This window comes from Haliotis rufescens, unplaced genomic scaffold (assembly GCF_023055435.1).
Source record: "Haliotis rufescens isolate VD_foot unplaced genomic scaffold, xgHalRufe1.0.p SCAF_1, whole genome shotgun sequence".
Lineage (NCBI taxonomy): Eukaryota > Metazoa > Mollusca > Gastropoda > Lepetellida > Haliotidae > Haliotis > Haliotis rufescens.
The window spans coordinates 33699978-33727796 of NW_025963779.1; the positions used below are offsets into that span (position 1 = coordinate 33699978).

At 39.8% G+C, this 27819-nt stretch overlaps 1 protein-coding gene across 4 annotated transcripts in view; it reads left to right on the forward strand.

Annotated features, from left to right (window-relative positions):
• The first annotated feature begins 1978 nt into the window (after positions 1-1978).
• Positions 1979-27819, forward strand: part of LOC124139435 (adenylyl cyclase-associated protein 1-like) — a 97220-nt gene continuing 71379 nt past the window's right edge. The window contains exons 1-2 of one of the 4 annotated variants that reach the window (XM_046506482.2): positions 1979-2076; positions 27401-27787. In XM_046506482.2, coding sequence (XP_046362438.2) covers positions 27667-27787 — 121 coding nt within the window. In that variant the 5' untranslated portion in view covers positions 1979-2076; positions 27401-27666. Of the gene's footprint in view, positions 2077-8369; positions 8394-8453; positions 8479-13980; positions 14005-27400; positions 27788-27819 lie in introns of those variants that run through there. The other 3 variants (XM_046506481.2, XM_046506484.2, XM_046506483.2) reach the window with 3 other exon arrangements.

Genomic DNA, 27819 nt, shown 5'->3' on the forward strand with positions numbered 1-27819 from the left:
GGACTACAGGCCGGCCAAGGAAGAGTGGCAATAGCTTCTTGACGCAAATAAGCCAAAACTGCCCGAGATCTGTGTGGTCTAGCATTGTCGTCCATGTAAACAGGTCTTGTCTGAAGAGGATGGTTGTCAAAATGAAGGACTACCACTGGACGAAGAACGGCATCTTGGTATTGTTGGCCATTCAGGTTTCCACGAATTGTCACCAGCAGACGTTTGCAGCCGAAGGAAACACAACCCCATATCATGACAGACCCCCCGCCACATGCTAAGGTCTTCTGGATGTTCCTTGGTGCAAAACGAGTGTTACGTTGCCTCCAAACACGTATTCGACCATCAACAGTTCGTAGCAGCATTCGACACTCGTCAGACCAATGGATCCTTCTCCAGTTGGCCAAGTTCCATCGACTACGGGCACGACACCATATCAGACGATTCCGCATGTGCCTCTCAGTCAGTTGAGGACGTTTTACTGGTCTTCTGGCGTTATAACCAGCCGCTCTGAGGCGACGCCTTACGGTCATCGTCGAGAGTCTCTGATGGGTAATCCACTGCAGTCTTATATCTGTTGAAGTGGCAAATGGATTTCGTCTGACTATCCTGAAAAGATGTCTATCCTCTCTGTTAGAGATCGTTCTTGGCCTACCAGACCTATGCCTGTCATTGACATCATTGGTTTGACCATGTTTGACAATCAAACGAGTGATAACACTGTGTTGACGACCCATTTGTCTTGCAATGGCCCTGCATGACATGCCAGCATTTTTCATGTCTATCACTTGCCATCTTTTAGCGTTCGTTAACTTTCTCCTCACCATGGCTGATTTTCAACCTCTATTGGAAGGGGAATCTCACACAGGAGCAAAATGCAACCACGTGTCTGAAACTTGAATTTAACTATTTAAAGGGCAGGGGAATTGCAGCAACACGTAAAGCACGCTTTCCTTGTGGTATCTGGACAAATTTGGATTCATGATTCAGTCATACATCATCATATTTCGTATTTCTGATTCCCACACGTGAAATCAAGAGACTATGAATATGGTGGCGCTTAACTTTTGTGCATGTGTATATATACCTGGTTTTATTATACAGCACATTTGTTCTACTTTAGTAAATTAACACTCTGACGAAGACTGCAACTAAATAAATTGTCTAGCTTATTATTGTTATAAATATATCACAATGTATCAATGTTTATCTTCATTATATGTAAAGTACATTATTTTTCCTTTAAATAATTACACTTCACAGTTATACCACTACTATCAATGAATGATTTCACTGAATTTTTGTAAAATTTTGTATACAAACCAATTGAACAATTCCTTCCGCAAGGCTAATACACAAGGCTAATCTCTCTTTCAATGACGCTTTTGCACTAGCTCTACCGCACGCTTTTTCAACATGTCTTGAATATCAAGCCTATGTATAGGATGTTAATGGTATGAATATACGCGGGGTCCAATATACACGTCTAACGATGCGCGAAATGTAATCAGGTGTTAACAGTTACGTAATAAACCGCCGATATACAGCGTCTTACGTGGAAATAAACGCGCCATCTTAGGTGTACCTACTAAGGAAAGATTCTAAATACATGATCAGTACACAGATGTAGGACTATTTAAAATTTTACACCTTGTTTATAAAATAATAACTCAGGATTTGTTAACGTTTAATCTTCGACTATACTGGTGCTTCCGTTAAAATTGTTTTATTACTAGTTTAGCGTCACGCTTTTAAAGTGTAAATATGTGCACGGATTCAGAAACACACTTACTAAACACACAGTTCTACTTGTGCGTTAAAAAGCCTGCTGGGACACATGTACTTGAATCATAACGATGGACAATATTTGTTTAACAAACCAGAGACCATAAACGATGCACGCTAATTCCGAGTTGCAGCCGTTTTCTCTTGGCCTCTTTTCAACAATTACGAACCCTTACAAGGCCCCCTGTGAATCATTTTCCGTTAACCGTGATGCATTGTGGATCACACATCCGGTACAGCCACGCCCTCTACGCGGAAGGGGATTGTCGGTGCAATAAATCAAGGAAGTTTTCAGTGTAGAAGGTAATTATCGTGTGATTTTATATGTTCGACGTCAAGAATAAGTTACCAAAATTCCTTACAAATAAAATGCTCTTTCATTTACTTCATTGTTCTGTGAACAAAATCTCCGCCATCCTTTGTTGTCGCTGGTATCGAACATGGCCGCCCCCATGAATGTTCGAGATGCTCGGATGAATCATTGTCTTGTTTGCCTTTCCTCGGAATATTTTTGCTTAGATGACAAAATATTGTCAGAGTGAACGATTAAATAGTTTTCGGTTGTCAGAGACTTGCCTTGTTAAATTCGCCAGTGATTTGGCAGTGGAATTTGAGGCATTTTACTCTTGACAGGTCAAGTTCCACTCTGGGAAAACTTCAAAAGATATTTAAAGATTTCTTTTTTTGCATTCATCCAGGTGAAAATGTCAGTTGGAAGTTGGAATGCACTTTGAGTTGAAGTCAAACAATCACCATAATAGGAATGTGAGCAGCTGGTGGGCCGTTGAAAGTGTACTATGCCAACATATATGACCCTATTTACTGTTCTTGATGCACATGTGACAAGAATCTGTTTTTACAATCAGATTCTAGTGCTATAAGAACAGTACATTTGGTTTATCTGATACGATTGTGGAAGACCAGAAACAGCACCCAACATTTAAAAACAATCGCCTCAGGGAATGTGTGGACTTTTGCCAGCATACACATAACTGTATTATGGGCAGTATAGACTTACTGTATATCTACTAAACCAATTTGCAAATGGTGTAGTTTAACATCTGATTCCATTTCTTCATTCTTAATACTTTAGGATATTTTTGGATTCAGCAATACCTGAACAGGCATTTTGTGTGAACTTATGTTCAGTAAAGGCAAAGAGATTGCATCATAAGCTCATAGTCCCATGAAGATTTTGGGTCAGAGTTGGTCTTCATCAACCCATGCTTGTCATAAGGGGTGATCAGCTGGTCAGACTCACTGACTTGGCTGGTGCATGTCATTGTATCCCAATATTGCGAAGATCGATGTTCATGATGTCAATCACTGGAATATTGCCGAGTCGACGTAAAACAACAGATAAATAAACATGAGCTCCTAATAAATTTATTCACCTTAACCTGTTTCATTAAATTAAGTGACATCTTGAGTTATGATAATCTTGTTTTATTGTGATTGTTTTGTCTGTAAACAATTAAATATGGCCCAACAAACCAGGGGTTGATAGCTTGAGCAATGAACCATGCTGTCGCAAACACACAATCAGCCAGGTCACACATTATCATTTATCACATCCCATTAACTCATCTGTAATGAAAATTAGTAGATACTTCCAATATGAGAAATCCGAGTTAGAATAGGTCCCCATTAACCTATGCTGGTAACAAAATGGATGTGGTGGTCAGACTTGGTGACTTGGTAGATTGCATGTCTTCTTATCCTGTTGACGTGGATCGTTGTGCACAATATCTTTTTTATTTACAGGCCACTTACATTTAGGTTGAGTGCAGTGTTAAACCACATAGGCATACACTGCACACCTGCACTGAGCACACGCACACACACACATAATATGACACAATTCCAAGCTCTCAGGATGCAAATGTAACAAACCCGCGAAGATCTGAGTTTGAATGTGTCTTCAGCAACCCATCCTTGCCATAAGAGGCGACTATGCCAGTCGTAAGATGCGACAAACAGGTATCGGGTGGTCAGGCCCGCTGACTTGGTTGATGCATGTCATTGTATCCCAATTGCAATGATCGATGCGCTTGATGTCAATCACTTGATTGTCTTGTCCAGGCTTGATTATTTACAGACTGACGTCATATAGCAAGAATACTGCTGAGTGCAGCGTTAAACAACCAACAAATAGCAACTTAACAATGCTTCAGCAAGGATAGGGGTCATTACTTTTTTATGAATGACATCATATGATCCGGATTAATATATTACAGTGTAGATTATTTCATTTTTCTCAAAAGTAATATCTCATTTTTCTAATAGTAATTGACTGTAGCATATTGTAGCCTATGTATGCAAATAAACAAGATCATTAGCCCTGAATGATGTGAATGTACCACCCCTTGGCTACCATTGCCTAAATGGAGGGAGTCAGGACAGCCTGTCATAATTGTCTCTGAAAATGAGATCACCTAGCTGACGAGATCATCAAACCCTGAAAGCATGGAAAGCTGTGCTCTTGGTGTCACTCACTTGTTTGCTGGACCCGGTTTCAAGTATTTATAGACAAAAATCATGATATGAAGCAGTCTGCATCTTTGTCCACTTGTCTGAAGCCCCTGTCTAGTAAAATGTCTTTTGGTCTAGTAAGATCAGCTTGTTCTAGTCTATATACAATCTCCATAACTTCACTTAAAAAACTAGTAAAGGCAGTCCAGGTGTATTCATTCGGGGTCAGAATAGGTTCCAAGTACCCTATGCTTGTCACAGAACCAAATAATATGAAGTGGACCCAGTGTGTATAATGGCAATCTGACATTAATGGTCGCAGCTCGTACTATCGACCACTGGTTTGCTTGTCATTGATGTTGCTGATGATTAGGTCATGTTGAGATGTGATATTGCTGTCACCAACTGGTGTTGATAAGATAACATTGTGATGTGAACAGAACAGTCAGTATGATGAATGCTATCTACAGGGGTGTATAATGGCATGCATAGGTATTGTTAGTGATTTTATATATTAATATTTTATTAAGATATTTCAATATTGTTATTTGTGTCCATATTGCCAATTTAAATGTGTTTGAGACACCACCAAGTACTACTCTAGTAAATAGTTTACTGTAGCATTGACATGACAAGGTGTGATATGACACTGACATGACAAGGTATGATATTACACTGACTTGACAAGGTATGATATGACACTGATATGACAAGGTATGAAATGACACTGAAATGGCAAGGTATGATATGACACTGACATGACAAGGTATGATGTTATACTGACATGACAAGGTATGATATGACACTGACATGACAAAATATGATGTTATACTGACATGACAAGGTATGATATGACACTGACACGACAAGGTATGATATGACACTGAAATGGCAAGGTATGATATGACACTGACATGGCAAGGTAATGATATGACACTGACATGGCAAGGTATGATATGACACTGACATGACAAGGTAATGATATGACACTGACATGACAAGGTATGATGTTATACTGACATGACAAGGTATGATATGACACTGACATGACAAGGTATGATGTTATACTGACATGGCAAGGTATGATATGGCACTGACATGACAAGGTATGATATGACACTGACATGACAAGGTATGATGTTATACTGACATGACAAGGTACGATATGACACTGACATGGCAAGGTATGTTATGACACTGACATGACAAGGTATGATATGACACTGACATGACAAGGTATGATATGATGCTGACATGACAAGGTATGATATGACACTGACATGGCAAGGTATGATATGACATTGACATGGCAAGGTATGAGATGACACTGACATGACAAGGTATGATATGACACTCATGACAAGGTATGAAATGACACTGATATGACAAGGTACGATATGACACTGACATGGCAAGGTATGTTATGACACTGACATGACAAGGTATGATATGACACTGACATGACAAGGTATGATATGATGCTGACATGACAAGATATGATAATATACTGACATAACAAGGTATGATATGACACTCATGACAAGGTATGAAATGACACTGACATGACAAGGTATGATATTATACTGACATGGCAAGGTATGATATGAAACTGACATGGCAAGGTATGATATGACACTGGTACGACAAGGTATGATATGACATTGACATGACAAGGTATGATATGACACTCATGACAAGGTATGAAATGACACTGACATGACAAGGTACAATATGACACTGACATGGCAAGGTATGTTATGACACTGACATGACAAGGTATGATATTATACTGACATGGCAAGGTATGATATGACACTGACATGACAAGGTATGATATGACACTGGTATGACAAGGTATGATATGAAATTGACATGACAAGGTATGATATGACACTGACATGACAAGGTATGATATGACACTGGTATGACAAGGTATGATATGACACTGTCATGACAAGGAATGATGTGACACTGACATGACAAGGTATGATATGGCACTGTTATGACAAGATATGATATGACACTGACATGACAAGGTATGATATGACACTGACATGACAAGGTATGATATGGCACTGTTATGACAAGTATGATATGACACTCGTATGACAATGATGACTAAAGGATTGACCACCAGCACACACACAGACACACTAGCCTGATATGATACACCAGCATAATGCACTAGCATGACTAAAATAGAAAAAACTCCCCAATGGGTTGGTGCTTTGGGATACTTTGTGCCATGATGCACACATCTTGAAGCAATCTATCAATGCAGCATGCCCTTGAATTGATATTGATATATACAAACATGTTGTGATATTTCGTGACCTCAGTACTGGTGCTGGGACAAGGGCTGTTACTAATCACCAAAGTACTGGTGAGGTCATATAGCATACAAAACAATACATCTAACAACGAGGCGGACATGAAATAAGGGTCGATCTCAATGTATACGCAATATGTTTTCATTGCATCTTCAACAGATCATTTGGTGATGGGACTTTAACATGACATCTAAATTTTGGTATCATGTATCATCTCACAACCATATTATCAAGATACATATAATCACAGTACAATTGGCTCAGAGTCTGTATGCTGTGTCTGAGTAGGGTATCATGTTAAACTGGTGCATGGTATCTCAGTGGGCACATCGGCATTAGTCCGGACTAGAACCAGCATGCACACACGAACGTGTGTAACCCAAGGGCAAGTGTGTCCCAGTCACCTAAGGCACTGCATTTTTCTGTGCAGAATTGGCTCACTTGGGCATGCCAGAAATCTATGATCATGGGTTCGAATCCAGGCTTACCGCGATTGTGTTTCTAGGTTTGTCAGCACCGTACCTGTTCTCATGGGTTTCACCAATGTGGTGAACATCTAAGATCTGCATCACTTCAGGCATTCTTCCCACATCCAGGTGACATGCTGTGATATAACTGGAATACTGTTAAAAGTGGCGTTAAACCCACTCACTCACTCATGTAACCCATGTTGTGGGTACTACTTTATCTACCTGCGTTTAAAGCTCAAGTTGAATAACTATATTTATCATACCTCCATGTCAGAATGATGAGATCTGATTGGTCCATCTGATCTTGTCGGTAAAATTAATTCATTGTAGCAGGATCACTCGGGGGACATATGGTTTTATGCTTGTGCTATAAAACCTAATGCAGGACACAAAAAACCCAGTGTGCCCCCCGTGATCCTGCTACATACCAGTTGCTGTTTCTAGTTGTACTGCTATTTATTATTGTACTGCAGGACCGCCTCCGTGGTAGTCGTAGAGCGTCCGCCCGGAGAGCAGAAGATCCGGGATTCGATCCCTGGCTGTGTCATACCAAAAGACATTAAAAGATGGTACTTGTTGCTACCCTCTCTGGCGCTCTGCATTAATGGCTAAAACAAGGACTGGTCGGCTCGGAGTCAGTATACTGTGCCTGAGTGGGGTATTCATGTTAAACTGCGGCATGGTATCTCTGTGAGCTAGCACTATTAATCAGCATCAGTCCGGACTAGTACAAGCAGCCACACAAACACACACACGTACATGCACGTCGCTATATAAGTGCAATAATCTCGGACATGACGTTTAACCCCATTTCACCTCAAATATTTAGACTAACATCTAGTCTCTTAAATGAACATATCGTACAGAAAAAAACAGTTGTTCAGTTATCTTAATAAAAATATAATAAAAGGGATCCCAGTGACTCTCTTCATTTTCAGATACTGCAGTAATCTAGACTTGCCAAACATTATAGACTTGCATGGGCTACATTTGATATATATTTGTATGAGGGTCTGTAAGACAAACTACTCAAATATTGTACTGCAACAGATCATTCAATCGTACACACCCAGGAGTGTAATAATGCTATCAAATCTGTTGTCCACTAGTATATATAGTTCTTCGGTAGATTTATTGCGGAGATTTATTCACTGATTAGGCTCTCACTGTCAGGTATACAATTGATACCAATGTAAAAGCAATTGTCCGCCTTGTGTGAACAAGTGAAACTACCAGTTAAGGAAGTAAGTAACCAGGAAGCAGGTATTATCAAGATAAATGTCCAAATAAGGATGTATGAACATGCTGGGGAAATGTGACTCATGACTATGTCTAACTGCAAGGCAGGGTGAGTACAACAATAGACTGTATGATGCATAGATGACCATTGAGGATTTGCCTGAAGCAGTCAGCATTGTCGAACAAATGTTAAGGTAGCCACTTGCATACTTGTTTGTTTTGCGAGATAGTCCAGTCCAGATGTTCTGCTGACATGTGTAGAAAGGGTATTCTGTTGCAACATATTTTGGTCATGTGCCACTTTAGGTCTTCCAGTCTATAGTATGACTCAATGACTATCTTTAACAATGTCTGAATTCAGACAATTTAACCTTCTCTGAGGTGGGTATTTCTCAAATCTAGATGAGTTAATCTAAGCAACTGTAAGAAGAAGGTCAGTGTGTATTCTATTGAGCTAGGTGCTGTTATTAACTACTGTGCCAAATTCCCACTTTACAGTCGAGACATATAGGGAAGTAACTTTGCTTAAAAGTATAATAAATAGTATTTCACTTTTTGTGATATTTTCAGCATAAAACTTTCAGAAAGCATAATTTCTTCTCTAAGTGCTTATTTTGTAGCAAATGGATACAACATTAACAAGTTTTAACATGAAGTGATATTCCACAGATGTCATACACTGCTCTGACATGACACAGGGTTATAATGCAGTGATGTCATAGTTTACAGAACATATATTTTTTTTTTTTCATTAGAGAATATACCCGTGAGGATCTGGGTTAGAATAGGTCTTCAGCAACCCATGCTTGCCCTTAAAGGCGACAATGCTTGTCGTAAGAGGCGTCTTACAGGATCGGGTGGTCAGGCTCACTCACTTGGTTGATGCATGTCATTGTATCCCAATTATGTGGATCGATGCCCATGATGTCAATCACTGGATTGTCTGATCCAGACTTGATTGTTTACAGTCCGCCGTCATGTTGCTTGTATATTGCTGAGTGCTGCGTTAAACAACAAACAAAAAAGAAACAAATAAAACACTTTGCCATAAACAATACACGACCTGTTGTCAAAATGGAATTCATTCATGTTTTGTTTATATATAAACTCCTACTTTTGACAATTTGACTTTTTGTTTTTGATTCTTGCTGCATCGCTTCATATTGATGACCTCCGTGGTCCATGGTCTGGTGGTAGAGTGGAAGGTTCGGGTTTTGATCCCTGGCCGCACCATACCAAAAGACGTTAAAAGATGGTACTTGTTGTTACCCAGTCTGACGCTCAACATTAAGGGGCTGAAACAAGGACTGGTCGGCTCGAAGTCAGTATACTGTGTCTGAGTGGGGTGTTCATGTTAAATTGCGGAATGGTATCTCAGTGGGCAGAACTATAAATCAGCATTAGTCTGGTCTAGTACCAGCAGCCACCCACGTACACGTGCATGCACATCACTATACGATGACAATTATCTTGGATGCGATGTTAAACCCCATTTCACCTCACCTCAGGGGCACGAGGGGCCAAGTTGTCTAAGGCCCTGCGATTCGCTGTGCAGTTACAACCCTTAGGCACGCTAGAAACCTATGACTGGTTCGCCCCGATTATGTTTCTAGGTTTGTCAGCACCATACCCTCACCTCACCTCACCTCGATGATAGTTTGACTTAAAGCATGTCACAAAAGGTCTCCTGATACGTGACAGTTGGGGTTGCACACTGAACACTGATACATACCAGAAGACAGCCTAACACGGGTAGATTTAACAACAAATTTGTATGTAGCAGCAGGGTTTGCTCCAGAAGTTACTGGCCTTTCTCCAAACTACCTGGCCTACAACTAAACGGTGGAGGCCTCAAAGTGGCTGAACGTGAGGTCATGTCAATGGGCCAGCAGTTAAATCAACCCCTGCCTTAAGCAAGAAAATAAGGAAGGGATGAGGTCTGTGTGTGACTAACCAACTGTGATCTTCCCTTGCCTGTAACTAAGTTTGGCAGTGCAATCTATTCCTTCACACTGGAGTCAAGTGAACACACAGAATTTTGTCAGGTTTTTACAAAAGTGATTAATGTTCAAGTTTGTTCGTGTGACTTGAGTCAAAGTTTACTGGGATGTACTCTACACTAATTTCTTGAAAGTTTTCTCATTTTCTTAATAAAAACCAACACAGCAAGCCTCAAAGGTAAGATAAGAATTCATAAGGGGTTGCATTGCAGACTCCATCAGTGAACCCAAGCAAGAAGCCAAGGTCCATGTCACTTGCTTTAGGCTACAAGAAAGAATATTCCTGTTTTTCAGTCTGACACCACCCACATCCAGATTCATCTCATTATAAGCCTAAACAGATAAGAGTCTGCCAGTCTCGTGTCATAAGGTATTACCAAGGAGATACATCTGAACCTGATACAATATACATTTCAAGTTTTGTGAGTGGCATTAAAGTAATGGCGTGTCTCTTGTGCGCATGTCCCCATGTGGATGTAGGAGAGAACAGGTCCCTGTTGCTGGTCACAACAGTCCACTGTATGAGGACCAGGTGGACACAGTGGCTGAAAGTGTCCGTGACTGGTGGGCCTGGTTCAGACTGGTGGGCCTGGTTCAGACTGGTGGACCTGGTTCAGACTGGTGAGCCTGGTTCAGACTTGTGTGTCTGGTTCAGACTGGTGTGTCTGGTTCAGACTGGTGAGCCTGGTTCAGACTGGTGGGCCTTGTTCAGACTGGTGTGTCTCGTTCAGACTGGTGTGTCTGGTTCAGACTGATGTGTCTGGTTCAGACTGGTGAGCCTGGTTCAGACTTGTGTGTCTGGTTCACACTGGTGAGCCTGGTTCAGACTTGTGTGTCTGGTTCAGACTGGTGGGCCTGGTTCAGACTTGTGTGTCTAGTTCAGGCCTGGTTCAGACTGGTGAGCCTGGTTCAGACTGGTGGGCCTGGTTCAGACTTGTGTGCCTAGTTCAGGCCTGGTTCAGACTGGTGAGCCTGGTTCAGACTGGTGGGCCTGGTTCAGACTTGTGTGCCTAGTTCAGGCCTGGTTCAGACTGGTGAGCCTGGTTCAGACTGGTAGGCCTGGTTCAGACTCGTGTCTGGTTCAGACTGATGGACCTGGTTCAGACTAGATTGTTTACATGTTCCTGTGATAAAGCCACATTTTTGACGACTGTGGAATAAAATTACTGTCACTCACAATATTCATGATAATACTTTCTGACAGATAAATTAAAAATATAAATCCTTACATTAATACATGTATATATTGTCAATAATCATGATAATCAGCATGGATAGTCTGAGACTGTTCAAAATCTTATCATAGTTGTTTTCTCTCAAGTTCTTTTACATAAACCACCAGTCTGAAATAAACTGTAGAGTAGTGTTATGTGCCAATTTGTTTCTACCACTGATCAGTTTCACAACTGAACTAGCCTTTTTCTTCCTATGAACAGTTGTTGTTCACCAGCTCAGTTGCCTCTGTTTTTAGCAGCCATAAAGTCAGGAAAGAACCCACATATGTGGAAGAAGCTAGCTCTGGCATCCTAATTTTTGTCCCCAGTTCTAGACTAACATTTAGTCTCTGAAATCTTATATTACACACTATCCTTCTTGACTCTAAAAATAAAATCAAAATTCCCTATGCTGATGTGGAATAGAGCTGGCTAGACTTGCTTTTGTATGCGTTTCTAGATCTTCTTTTTTTCATAAAATAAATATATTCCACCGTCATGGTGCAGGCCTACCCAAGTTCTTATGATGATACATGCACCGTCTGTGACTTGGAAACTTGTCAGAAGTCTGAGTCCTAGTCTGTCTTACAGACCCTGATACAAATATATATCAAATAAAAGCCCATCCAAGTCTATAATGTTTGGCAAGTCTAGATTACTGCAGTACCATCTGAAAATGAAGAGAGTCACTGGGCTCCCTTTTATTATATTTTTATTAACTGATTAAGATAACTGAACAACTGTTTTTTCTGTACGATATGTTCATTTCAGAGACTAGATGTTAGTCTATCTGAGTCTCTATGTCCTGTGCAAGTTTAGTAAGAACAACTCATCATTGTCCATACATGAAAACTAAAAAACTAAAATCCACAGGTTTACAGTATATGGGAACAAAAGTCTTTAACACAGACTGCGCAATAGAAAATAGTCCTACATTTTTGGATTTATCCTCGGCATACTTCTTAACCATTAAGAATTTTAATTTGAGTATAGGACATGTGTTATATAGGATGAGTGCCAGCTTCTAATGCTGCTTGTCACATAGATCTTCTACATCTTAAGATTATTTAATAAGCTACGATGTAGTTACATAGTTACAGGGCCTGCTTCGATATGTATCACACATTTCAACATGCACAACTGCACCAACACTACCCAAGTGTTAGCTACAAATTCTTTATTTATCTTAATTATCTTGTTAAAGAACATGTTCAATGCCCAACATACCACAAAAATGGCTGAGTTGTTCCTTACGTGTTCATTGGGAAATGTGTGTCATGTATTTATCCATGCTATTACCTGCAAGCAAATAGTCTTCCCTAGCTAATTACACATACCGAGCTCATCGTCGTGTTTAGTGTGAACCATGACCTCATACACAGCAGTGGTCCTATCCAATCCGAGGAATTGTCGAGATGTATCATAGCAGAACCATGGATGCCTTGTGCTGAAAGTTATTTTTTGTTCCTATGCAGCAAATAAGGAATATTTAATTTGTTCTGTTGAGAAGATAGAGGAGGTATTTACAACTTTTGAATGAAAGGGCAAATGAAATGAGTCAGTTTCTTACAATATTATTAACCTGTTCTTAAAATCAAACTTCCCCCTAAGCAAAGTTTAATTTCTTGTGGTAATGATGGTAGTTAAGCAGCATTATAAATTAGTCCTGTAGTCCTTGCCAAATTGCCCAATAGTTAAGGTATCATAAGGACCAGTGGAAATTTGCCATTTGTATGGGTTTTGCTATATGTTATCATTAAGGTGGACTAAAACCATGAAAACTGTTAGTTTCTACCACTGTTAAGTACATATGATGACATAAGTTTTCTATATTTGACAAAGAGACGGGATACATAGATATCATTACACTCGCATGTGTGTCATGTGATTTTACAAAACGAGTCCCAGAATTCCTTTATTTCCTGAGCGAGAACGTGTTTGGTATGTGAATCCATACATGATAATAGAAGGAAAGGTGTAGCAGTGGTCACTAAAAGTTCCTTTTCAATGGAATTATAATCAGAATAAAGTAAAATTTCAGAAATAAACCCTGGTACTAGTTTGTCCATTTACCTTAACCTGTCTGTGAGAGACTTTTTAGGAAGAGCGTAGTCTTAACATACGAACAGTTAATTTTAATAAGCTGAGTTGATCCAATCTGTTCTCATCAAACCCTGTTTCTGGCAACATGAGGGAGAGCCAGGAAGACCCATGTTGTAACCATGTGTCGTGGATTACTTCTCAAGATGTTTGTCAACATGGTGGCCATGTTGTACAGGGGGGGCTGTAATAGTTGCACAGGAACGTGACAACGGTCCATTTTGTCAACATATTACTAATACTTCCTGTTTAGGTGGTAGGCATGTCTTAGCAAGCTAGATTAGCTTCCCTCGACTGAGTGATCACTTGCTGCTACTACTTTGACATCCTCGTCAGCCAGGCCCTGGACTTTCAGTCACAGTAAACTGCTTCAGGTGGTCACTGGGTTTGGCCTTGGGCATTGGAGGTTGGTTTATTGATAGTTTAGGAGATGGAAGACTGTGATAGCAACTTTGGCTCATGAATCAGTCTTGTTAGCAATTTAGTTATGCTGTTTTGATATCAATGTATTTTTTGAAGGACAGGATGGTTTTACCTTTCTGTGAGATAAATGATCATTCAAGATATTACAGGCCAAGATCAATAGAGTTTATTGACCACTGGTATGGAATGTTGCTTACTATATTGACCACTGGTATGGAATGTTGCTTACTATATTGACCACTGGTATGAAATGTTGCTTACTGTATTGACCACTGGTATGGAATGTTGCTTACTATATTGACCACTGGTATGGAATGTTGCTTACTATATTGACCACTGGTATATAATGTTGCTTACTGTATTGACCACTGGTATGGAATGTTGCTTACTTTATTGACCACTGGTATGGAATGTTGCTTACTATATTGACCACTGGTATGGAATGTTGCTTACTGTATTGACCACTGGTATGAAATGCTGCTTACTGTATTGACCACTGGTATGAAATGTTGCTTACTGTATTGACCACTGGTATGAAATGTTGCTTACTGTATTGACCACTGGTATGGAATGTTGCTTACTGTATTGACCACTGGTATGAAATGTTGCTTACTGTATTGACCACTGGTATGGAATGTTGCTCATTGTATTGACCACTGGTATGAAATGCTGCTTACTGTATTGACCACTGGTATGAAATGTTGCTTACTGTATTGACCACTGGTATGAAATGTTGCTTACTGTATTGACCACTGGTATGGAATGTTGCTTACTGTATTGACCACTGGTATGGAATGTTGCTTACTGTATTGACCACTGGTATGAAATGTTGCTTACTGTATTGACCACTGGTATGAAATGTTGCTTACTGTATTGACCACTGGTATGGAATGTTGCTTACTGTATTGACCACTGGTATAGAATGTTGCTTACTGTATTTACCACTGGTTTGGAATGTTGCTTACTATATTGACCACTGGTATGGAATGCTGCTTACTATATGACCACTGGTATATAATGTTGCTTACTGTATTGACCACTGGTATGGAATGTTGCTTACTATATTGACCACTGGTATGGAATGTTGCTTACTATATTGACCACTGGTATGAAATGTTGCTTACTGTATTGACCACTGGTATGGAATGTTGCTTACTATATTGACCACTGGTATGGAATGTTGCTTACTATATTGACCACTGGTATATAATGTTGCTTACTGTATTGACCACTGGTATGGAATGTTGCTTACTATATTGACCACTGGTATGGAATGTTGCTTACTATATTGACCACTGGTATGGAATGTTGCTTACTGTATTGACCACTGGTATGAAATGTTGCTTCCTGTATTGACCACTGGTATGAAATGTTGCTTACTGTATTGACCACTGGTATGGAATGTTGCTTACTGTATTGACCACTGGTATGGAATGTTGCTTACTGTATTGACCACTCTTGTGTCTGGTTAGAGATTAATTGTTTAATAGGCAGCCTTGTTAAAACTGTCATATTGCTGACAGTGGTGTGAAATTGAATTTAATTAAAATTAACAATAAGTACAGGTTCTGAAACCAGGAGCTTTGTTCTTTATGGGATTTGATTTGTTTCAGCCAAAGCAATTTTTGCCAAGATAGTCTCCACAGAGACGTCTAACAAGGCATGTTCTGCTGTCCCTGGTTTGACTTCAAGTCACACCCAGAAGACCATGGTCAGCAGCATGCTCAGGCTTGTAGGTTACACCAGTGTGGTAAAAGTCTACAACCTGCGTACCTTTAGACATTCGCCCACAACAAAGCCCTCCCACATAAAGATGACACGCCTTGATATAATTGAAATACTGTTTGTTCAACATTGCATCGAAGCCAGATGCTGCACTCACTATACTATATCCATTGATTGTACAGCCCTCACCTTGTGTAATGAGTGAGACTAACCTACCCACACCTAGGTCAGACACTCCTAGACCACCTCCCCTACCTGCTGGTGTTTACTGGGTCAGAGATCAGTCCTCCTTCACACTTGTAGTCAGCGTTATCAGCTTGTATGTCACAGAAAGGCAAAGATTCTCTCCTGAAGTAGACAGACTGGACTTACCCTAGATACACAGCATTAGTCAACTATGGATAATGATTATTATTCACGTGATGATCCATGAAAGAAGCTGTTACTCTAGGTACGAGAAGGGGCACAGGTAGCCGGTCATCTAAGCACTCCAAGTCACTCCGCAGTCAAAGTTCCAATTCACTTTGATTTTTCTGCATCGTAGGGATGTTTGTGGTTTTCACCAAAGTGGCAGACACGCATGACTTAGCTTGGTGAGGTGAAATGGTGTTTAATGTTGCATGTAAGATTATTACACTTGTATAGTGTTGTGTATGTGTCTGCATCTGTTTGCATGCGTGCGGACGTGTTTGCGTGTGTACTTGCATGCTTTCATGCGTGCATATGTGTGCTCTTGTATTAAACTAAACAAATGCCAGTTCTATACTGCTAGACCACTGACATACCATGCCACAGTTTAATATGAATACCCCTCTCAGACACAGTATGTATACTGACTCCCAGCGGACCAGTCCTTGTTTCATCCCCTTAATGCAGAGTCAGGCATTGTAACAAGAACCATCTTTTAAAAAAAAAATAATTTGACGTTTACACGATATACAGCTTTTCCATTGGACGAGAGGTCGGTCACATGACCGCGAAGTTGACGTTCATAAGTGTATAACGACACAATTTGACGTTCATACGTTTTTCATGAGACTGTGTCACAAACTCCAACGTTCATACAGTTTGGCCCTCACTCTATGCAGGTTAATACTCCAATGGACCGCCTCCGTGGTCTTGTGGTGGAGCGTCCGCCCGGAGAGCGGAAGGTCCAGGGTTCGATCCCGGGCCGCGTCATACAAAAAGACGTTAAAAGATTGTACTTGTTGTTACCCTGTCTGGCGCTCGGCATTAAGGGGCTAAAACAAGGACTGGTCGGCTCGGAGTCAGTATACTGTGTCTGAGTGGGGTATTCATGTTAAACTGCGGCATGGTATCTCAGTGAGCTAGCACTATAAATCGGCATCAGTCCGGACTAGTACAAGCAGCCACACACACATACACGTGCATGCACGTCGCTATATAAGTGCAATAATCTTGGACGCGACGTTAAACCCAATTTTACCTCACCTCACCTCATACTCCAATGAACTCACACAAAGTGAAGGTCAATTCTTAAATGTCTTTTGGTATGATGCATCCCAGCTTCTGACCAGTGACCTCCCACTCTCCTAACTTCTTGCAATAAGCTGACACAACATGGTGTAACTGAAATACTAGCTGTTCCAAGCGACGTTGTATCCAACTCACTCACCCAGTCACATTCGGTGTTCGAAATTAGGCATTGAACATATTAAAGACAAGGTGTTCATATCATCACCCTTATGTGGAAGTTACAATTTAAAAGGTCCCTAGATTCAAATACTATAGAAGTAAACTTGAAGGATGCCAGGATCTCCTTAATACGGAACACTGTACATGGCATGGGTTTGAAAATGACAAGTATCTATTTAGCCCAGATATGACAGAAGACCATATGGAATCTTGTGTTGTGTGTTTCACATAGAGAAAAAAAAGTTTACAGATATCTCTCCTCTTAAGCGTATAAGTAAATTTCTTAAGTCTTCATGAATAAGTTTGTTTGATGGCCTATCCACCTCAAGTATGTTTAGGGGAAATCTTTTGATAAAAAGTTGCTTGTCATGTAATAAGAGCCAGTCCAGATTAGGAATGCATTTATGTTTCCCTGAAACTTCCTTAAGTGAGCAGGCTGTGTTTAGATCCAATCTTCAAATGGGATAAATAGATTGTGTAACCAATTAGCATGGTTGACAACTAGATGAGCGGAGATACAATCAATTATTTTTATGTTTCAATTTAATAGGTTCCCACCCAATTTTAATTTACGTTCTGTTGCAGTAGGGTAATTGCACTACAAGGAATTCCCTCTGACATAGACGTCCTGGTGGCGATATTGTTGCTGATGTTGTGTTAAGTAATTCCACAAGATGTTTACTGTTTGTTGACAGCCCTCAGTCTTTGCTTACACTTGAGCTGTGTCTTTAGTTTGTCTCGCTGCTGTTTCCCATAGAAAATAACACAAGGAAGAATGGTTTAGATGTATAATTTCTTTTACATTTGTGCATTTCATATGATACTTTTTGCTCACCAATGCATGAAGTTTCTGTTTATTGATTTTGCATAAATGACAAGATTCATCTTTGCTATTTTTATTATGCAGCTACAAAACAAATTTGGCATGGAATCTGGATTTCAAAATTATTTTCGTTTGATGGACAAAATAATTTTGTTTCAACTCGAAAGAAAAGCCTACTGAAGTGCATGGCAATTTCTATATTGACACAATAGGGTCAACCTTGTTTTATTACTTGGGTCATTTAATTTTAGATGGATCCCTGAAGTTGAGGAATATTTTTGATTAAATGGGCAGCGAGACAAAGTTTGCAAATTGTTTGTTGTGTGTATTTACAGGACAAGAAAGAATGGAAACAAACTCAAACACTGTTTGTCACACAGGAGACTTCTTATTCCTTCTTTTTGTCCTAGCTTTAAATGCTGTTTATGGGAGTTTCAAAGGAACCTTAGAATAATACTGTCATTGCATTACCTGGCCCTTAGGTCGTGTTTGTTGAAGAAATTGTTTGTATGGTCAGCGGAAACATACTTTTAGAAACAAGTCTGCCATTTTTACGCAATTGAGGAAGGATGATCCTTGAGCCAAGTCATAAAAAATAAACATGTCAGTAACATTACTAGGTTCAGCAGTACTCTAAAGTAAAGAAAAGGTCTAGTACTCCAGTGGCCTGACTTGTCATTAGACATTTTATGTTATTGAGAAAATATTGGGGAGTATTATAGACTTTTACCTCACGACTTAAGACTCCACAAGAATTATATTTTATATTAAGACAAATGATATTAGGCATAGTTAAATGGGTTTTACAGAGATTCAGATCCTGAAACAAATATGGCCAATGCAGCCAGTGCAAGTCTAGAATATTTGGCAAGTCCTGATTACTGTAGTGAAGAAAGTCTCTTGGTTCCTTTTTATGATATTTTTATGATAATTTAACAACTGTTTTTTTCTGTAAAATATGTTCATTTCAAAGACTATATGTTAGTCTAGGTATTATTGAACAGTTTGACATGTGCTTGATGGCTAGTGCAAATTTCTATCCCTGATGATTGACTCTGAATCCGCCTAAATCAGTCATGTCTTCGACAGAAGAATTGTGCCATCAACTTTGAAAAAAAACATACTGCAATGAACTTAACAGATGTGTAAAAACAACAATGAAATGTTTTCGAAAAAAAGAAAGATTTGAAACTGGTAAAGGTTTGACAGATATTTGCAGACCACTCAGTGAGTTGCCTCCCCTGATATATTGACTTCCGATGTTATGCTATTTGTGCTGGCAGCTGATGTGTTTGAATGGAATGTGTAGCATGTTGGATGATCTTCAAGTCCTGACTGTCTCTCCTACAGATTACATGTTTTTCATACACACCTACACCACTTCCCTCTTTTATGGCTTTGTACGGCTTTTTCCTGTTTCCTGCCACTGAGAAATAATAACTGGCAAGTAGATATCGAGACTTTTTTCCTCATGTTATGAATGATAACCCTACTGGCGGTGATATTGATAATGTATTCCAGGAAGCCATTTTTTGTACTTGTTAACCTTGACAAGCAAGTGATCACAAGAGCTGTGTTTATTCCTGCATAAGTTGTTAATTTATGTTTGATATTATCAATATTTTGGTGTAAAGTTTGTATATATTTATAATCCTCCACAAGCAGGAAATCACTCCGATACCCTTGCCCTTCCTGATGGGTTCAAGTCTTGTCAACACGGTCAAGTGCTGTGTCGGAAATGAGGAATTGAAACATGTGTTATGTATATGGTAATATTTCTAAGGCACACTATGCCTAGTGTCTCGTTCAGGTTCCAGAGTATACAATAAATAAAACAATCACCCCCATTCCAGTCTCAGCATCTTTTCAGCTCTGAAATTAAGACTTGAGTGTTCCTTTACTTCTCATGGCAGAGCAGTGGGGTCGCTCGTCACGTCGAAGGCCCGGGTGCGATTCCCCACACTGGTACAATGTGTGAAACCCATTTCTGGTGTCTCCCGCCATGATATTGCAGGAATATTGCTAAAAGCGGCGTAAAACAATACTCACTCACTACTCATGGGATTTCTTGTAGAATTATTTCTATTTAACCTAATACATAATTTATTTTGATGACTATATGTTGGTCAACACTGTGCCTAGTGTTGGAATTTCATAGTGAAATGAGTTGTGGTGAGATGGAAGAATATATATATATATATATATATATATATATATATATATATATATATATATATACATGTAATCTTTTAAAGTAGTTTGAGTTTTGACTTTTACAAATATATTTATTGTGTTAATGGCAAACTTTTCATAGGTCTTCTGCTTCTAAAGTATTTTTGAGAAAACTTATGTAATTATTTCTTAATCATCATCCCTCTTAAAATTTGACCTGATCGCATAGATCATTCTTCATGTTATCGGCCCCTGGTTTGTCGGGGCTGCTGTGATGCAGCTGGAATATTGCTGACTGCGGCATGAAACAACATTACCTCACTCACTCACTCACACTCTCACCTCTCTCTCTCTTTCACTCCCTCACAATCATTCACCCTTAGCGAGGTGGCCTAGCTTTGGTTACTGGTGGCCTATAGCCTGTTTTTTAAACTGTATTAATGATATTGTTATGCTCATATGTTTCATCAATTGTGTTTAAATATAGTATGCTCCAATATGTTTGATAAAGTGTTTTTAAATATGTCATTGCATAAATGACTTAATTGTATATATATTAGCTTGGTCTCGTCGCTATATGGCTGAGATAATGCCGATGCGACGTTAAATTTTAACTCACTCACTCACTCTCTTCTTGGCAGATAGATCCCCAGCACCCCATGCTTTTCATGAGAGATTTTAAAGAGAATCACAATGAGTTACCTGGGCAGTTGTGTATCATTACACCTAACATCAGGGATCGTTGATCGGACTATCAACCACTGGTCTGGGTGGCCCAGAATTCTATGACCGCTGAAATGTTGCAGACTCCAACTTACCTTTCACTCACTTTCCCTCCCTCTCTCCCTCCCTCCCTCCCTCCCTCCTCTTTAAGGGCCTTCTGTAAACCATACGAAGAAGGACAAAATATTTTTGTAATCACCCCAAAATCAAAAGACATTTTCTTTGACCTCAGGCTTATTGCAACATATTAAAGACTTAAAGTATGTTAGTGAGCTGCAACATGAATTCTGCCAACTGCCAACCATTCTGTCATGTGTGAGTTTATCCTGAATTTGAAACATTTAGATGTTTTGACGTGTTGATCCATGGATAAGTGATATGAAGCCAAGTTGTTCCCAGACTCAACACACTGAGTTTAGTTGATCACAGTAATTCCCTCCAGTCAGCCCCAAGGGTCAGCCCCAGGGGTCAGCTGATCTACTCTGGCTAAGGAAAGGCTCACAGAGTCCCAACAAGCTGTATTTTTGAAAAGCTTGGTGAAGAAGGATTGGCTTTTTTGGCAATATGGCAGTTTCACCAGTTGGAATCAGGACATTCAAGGAACAAGTGAAGAAGGATTGGCTTGACTGGCAATATGGCAGTTTCACCAGCTGGAGCCTGGACATTCAAGGAACAATCTAACCATAACTTGTTACTTTTACCCGTCAAGTCAGAATTCATGGATGAACTATTAACAGTGATCTCAACGCTAAGCAGTATTTAAAATTAACTTAATCTGCTGAGAACTGTAAACTTCAGGAAGGACAAGTGCTTTTCCTTAGTTGACTACCACCTTTACAATGTAGATGGCTATTCTGTAGCAGATCAGGGTGGTGGACCAGTACAAGTACCCTTGTACATATGACACTTTGACCCGAGTGGATGTCAAATTAGTTAAATCTCACTGACGATGCAGCGTTAAACAATCAACAAACAAACAAAACATCATATAGAAGGTCAGATGAAAGTTGTCATCAATTATGACTGTCAGTTGCAAGTGTCCATTATACATTGTGGAGAAAAATGCTCTTTTGATATCAGTTTTGTATGTTTAACCATTCCTTTGATCTGTAAGGTTATACAAATAAACACTTTAATCTTCAGTAAATATGTTATACAATTTCATTCATCGAAGATGATGCAGATTCTTATCATTTGTGATCATGGTTCTTTGAGATGACTTATTAAAGAAAAGAAAATAATAAAATAAAATTAGCAACTGGTTATGATGTTCAAATGAACTGATTTTTATCAGTGATAAAATCCCAATTGATTCCTTACACCTTTTAACCCACAGCACATCTGCAAACCATGTATGACTGAAATACTGCTGAAGGCAGAGTTAAGCCTATTCAGGTCAATCATCCAGGTGTGATACCAATAAATCATCCGTCACATAGCCTAACAAATGATGCAAAAATGGTCTGCAATTCAGTTGCCTTTATACGTTGAGATGCATGTATTTTGCTGAACATGCTTGTATTCTAACTTACCTAACTGAATGTCAAGTGCGCTAATATCATGGCCTGTTTGTCCGTTGTCTGTCGTCCGTTGTAAGGATCAGCTCAGAAACCACTGGGCCAGTGAAGCTGAAACTTCACATACTTCTTCCCATCATTGATGACACCCAAATCTTCAAAAGGTTCAATTCTGATTTTCAATATGGCCGCCATGGCAGCCATAAAGTAGAAGCGCTTTATGGTCATTACTCAGACATTTTCGTTCAAATGAAGTGAAATTCGGTATGTGTGTAGATTTATCTTGATTCGTCCTGAATAACATCACTGATTTGTAAGCACCATACATCCGCATTTTGCTTTAACCATAATCAACATCCACGATCTACTTTGGCTTTGCTCCCACACTCTGTGACACAGGTCACTAATAAAGGGCTACACTACATATTTCAGAACAGGCTTGTCCACAAGACAAGAAATGAATTGGTGTGGCCTAATAGGGCCTTGTTGCTCGTTCACGTGAGACAAATTTGAGGTCTGGTGAAAGCTAGTTGATATGGACATTGTATGTTGATTGTATATATATATAGCGAAGGGGTGTCAGGGTCTGTATTCCTTATACTTGTATGCAGCCTGGTTCACATAACTTAATACATAACACTCTTCACAGGTTACATTCTCACGGCTGTCGTCATTCTTATGTTGATACAGCTTTCTGTTTAGCAGTCTACATTAATATGGGATTTACATGACAGTGCTTTCACCACAATACTTTTTGGGTGTCATATACATTAAGTGGCCATTTGAGTGAAATTGTTTAGTGTTGCCTTCAAGAAGATTTAGTGAATGTATATTTCGAATATTCTTTACAATTCAATGCATTCTGTTGTGGGGTTGGGGGTTTGTTTTGATATCTCTAAAGAGGTTTCATAGTAATAGAGTATTAATGGTATATTTTATGAGGGTTTTTTTTATCCAAGAGTGATGTCCTCCGAACAATATATACTGTATTGTGTACTGTTCATTGCCCTTTTTTAAACCATACTTTTGACATGAATACTATTTAGAAGACAAACATACTTTGTTTTCAATGTAGAGCTAGGTTACTGGCAGATTGATCCCACAAAATTGAATTTTGACCTGAATCCACAGGATGAGGTTTCAAATGTCAAATTTACATCAGTTAAGTCTACTGTTGTCCACCAAACCTGAAAAACAATAGAAATGGACGGAGAAAGTGTGTTTTCCTTCCAACATCTGCCAGACATGCTTTGAATATTGTATTAGCCAAAACTCTGCACTTTGACAAACCGACAATGATTGAGAAAGTTCTTTTCTATAAAAGGTGATGCGGTCCAAGGTGACTACATGTATGTTTTGTTGAATTACAATGTAATGTTAGCTGATTGAGCTCCTGATGAGAGTGTATGTAGCATACAATAGTCAGTTGTTAATTGTAGGTGATGTTGTGTTGGCCTATGGTGGCTGCAGTGTCAATTCACTGCTTGCTGCATGTCTGGCAGAGCAGAGGTAAATACCTTGTTGACCCAACAAACACATGCTCATTGGGGATTACTGTCACAGAGCCCTTGGTGTACACAGATTATTTAGCTCTTGTTGCTGTGTTCTTAATGCTTTAAAAAGTCAATCTTTGAGAGGAAGAATTCCTACGTAAAATACTGTTGCTGTCTTGTATTGGGGATAATTCCTGGTCTGTAGTTAGAAGGCCATGTTTGAAAAATAAGCCTCCTAGTGATTGTGGGGAAGAGTTGGTCAGTAGGACTTTTTGTTGTGAAAGGATGACATAAGTAGATGGGGTTGCCATGATGATGGTGACCATCTTGGTACTAGACTCTGCTTTGGCTTGGTTTCATGATGCAGGTTTGGTTAGTTTGTTGTTTTACGCCGCACTCAGCAATATTCCAGCTATATGACGGCGGTCTGTAAATAATTGAGTTTGGACCAAACAATCCAGCAATTGGGATCGATGACATGCTTCAACCAAGTCAAGAATCGAACCCGGGTCTTCGGCATGAGGAGCGACCGCTTTAACCACTAGGCTACCCGACCACCCCAGTGGTACATTGAAAAATGTAGGATAGGTAAACTTAAAACATGAAAAACACTGGTATGGCCTAAGTGAAAAATGCATCTTTGTGTGTTCATTATATACAAACAAAATAAAGTTTGAAGCAAGTAATTTTCACCAGAATGAAGATGACACTGTACATGGGTGCACTTACATTATCAGTGAAACAGGAGACCTCTGAAAGCAAAACGTTTCATGTAGCTTTTATCCCACATAGCTGACTGCCTGTGCATGTCTAAACAAACAACGTATATCTACAAAATGCAGAAAAATTTCTAACACCAAGAATTTGTTCAACATGTTTCAACACGAACACTCTCGCCCAGAAGCTCATATACACACAAAAATGATCAAGCTTCTCAACTACATGCAACATGTTAAAAGCAAAAATGTCGTTTGTTGATCCGTGCTCCGAACATGCTCTCAGGCAGTAAAAAGATGATTAAAAATATATTTTAAAGCAAGAATTTTTACCTGTGTAAGAAAATATTATATCTTTATGATCATGCTGTTTGAAATGAATTTGGCATGTGTGTAACCGAGAGATGGTGACAAAGTTTAAGCAAGACAACTGGGGGATTCTCAGTTGTTGGTGCATCCAAGAACGTTATTGTGCTAGTGCATGATGGTATCGAAATTCCAGATTGGGACAAATATTGCTGTTTGTGGAAACAATCGATCAGTCAGCGGTTTTGTCCTCACCCATTCCTCACGTTCCAGGCCAGCCCCTCATATACACAAGGCTCAGCGATGTAACAAGGCATTTGAGTCACATTTGGAATCATCTTCTTTTGAGTGTATGTGTGAGTTGAATTGAATGTCAGTTGCCCACTTACTTTAGAAATCTCGGATTGATTTCGTCCTCCTTCATCCAGGTGCTGAATGTATTTGTCGAATTCTCCACGCCTACCAGCTGTCGCCTGTATTTGTCATTATGTAACGGTATTGGACACGTCAGTCACGCGATGCTGGCTGTAAAGGGCTTATGTGGGATACTTTATAACCAGTTTCACTAACATTTTGTTTTGGTTACGTCAAGGGACAGTATATATGGATTTGGTTGTTAGTCAAGGTTACAAGGCATGTAACTATTTGTAATGGGTATTTTGCCAATGTTTGTATGAGAAACCCAAAAGAATGTTGACCTTAGGAGACTAGTCTGTGGTGAGTGTGTTAATACTACAAGATGGAAAGCTGTGATGTCGACATTGCCACACTCGGACGATCCTATCAGATAATCTTGCATGGTCACTGCATAAAGCTCCAGTCATTGTGGTCTGCTATACCATTGATAATCCAGCTTGTTGCCAAGCCTTGTTGACAATCATATTGTGAGACTGTAAATATGTCAAAACCAGTTGGCATTGAATGGTATTTATAGAGAAGTGTGTTGACTGTTTTCATTGATCTGTGGGTCTACTTATTTTGCCTGTGTTTGGGAAGGACTATTCTACCATAAACGGAAATGGCACGTCTGCTTTTGGCCTGGTTATTTTGACAGTGCTCTGTTGACAGAACTTATATGGAGTGTTCCAGATTGTGGTGACGAGGATTACTCATATAGTGGATTTATCATGTTATCGGACAAGTTTCAACACTCTGGACGACTTTTGTAGATATTCTATGACTCGATTTATACTGGATTGGGTGTTTTCTCCAGCTGTGTTGAGCCTCGATTCCAGCTATTGTGTATTTCTCCGGTGCATATTGCCTACTAAATTCCACAGTGGGTGTGGTCCTTTAATAGACCAATGTAGTCTTATCTGTAATGTGTGATTTCTTGAATGGATCTTGGGTAACAGCATTATTTTATGGAATTTAAGCATACGCCTGTCAACCATGAGAATGTGTAATGTAGATCATGTTTAAGCAGATTAGAATCTATCTTTAGATCTTGACGAAAAAACTTTTCAAGTGTTATCTTTTCTACTTACACTAACTTATACGGAAGGGATAAGGTGATGTAAAAAAAAGCTGTGTGTATTTGTATTTAATGGAAGTGTACATACGTTGTTAGTGAATCGGATCAAGATAAACAAGAATTGAGCAATATTCATCAACATAGAGTTGATGTTAGGAGAGGCTGCATAACCACCCTGAGTAATCAGTGGTGAGAGTTCTACACCGGCTGACCTAGAAGCTGAGGCTGCCTGCTGTATCAGAGTACGGAGAAGTATGGAGGTTGTGAGAAGAGAGGCAGCACATCCTCAGATTGACACTGATTGATCTAAGGCACATACCTGAAGGTGCAGTCATTGCCCACGGTCACAGCATCTAGGAAGTCAGTGACAGTCTCACACCACTTCTGCCTCAAGGCATTTGGCGTCTGCTCCACCCTCCCCACTCAGCTGGACCGTCTGCTACCCAGCACACATATTTACTGGCTACCTATGTTTGTGTTGTGGCTCTGAGAGTGTTAACAGTGTGTGTGTGGTTTTTCCCCCGTTCTCTGCGACTATTCATCCCATGTCAACATGGTAGAGGGTGGTGTATTCTGAAAGGAATATTCGTGTGTGTGGCATCGAAGGCTGGAATCTCTATAACAAAGCAGCATAACCTATGTAACCTTCAGTCATGTTTTGTTGTTTGGGATCTAAGAAAAGAAACTACTCGCCTGAAAATGGCGCTGTTTCGGATAGCCCTAATCACAGCGTTGGTGATAAGTCCCTTAGAAATGGAAGTGTATCTATTTCAGCTCCTATTCCTTTCGTGGACGAAGACGTCAACACTGAGGACCACGTGTATGTGAACAGTTCCATTGATGAACTGACTCAGCTGTGTGCCAAGCAGGTCCGAGACAACAACAACTATCAGGTGAATACTGCATGTACTGACTCAGAAAAGACTGACACTCATCTGGCACATGGTGGTGCCTCAGAAACAGGAACAGAAGAATCAGTAACAGAGGAACTAAGGGAAGCACAGCAACAGGTTGTCCTAGCATTAGCAGAGGCTGACACCATGTCGCAGGACCTGTTAATGAATGCCGTCTCTCGACTGGAGAACGTTGCCACCAGGTTAGAGAGCTTGGCTCGATCTCAACCAGCCAGTCGCACTTCCTCCTCTTCAGCAGGGGATTCTGGTAAGTACCAACATGGTGCCCACCAAAATGGG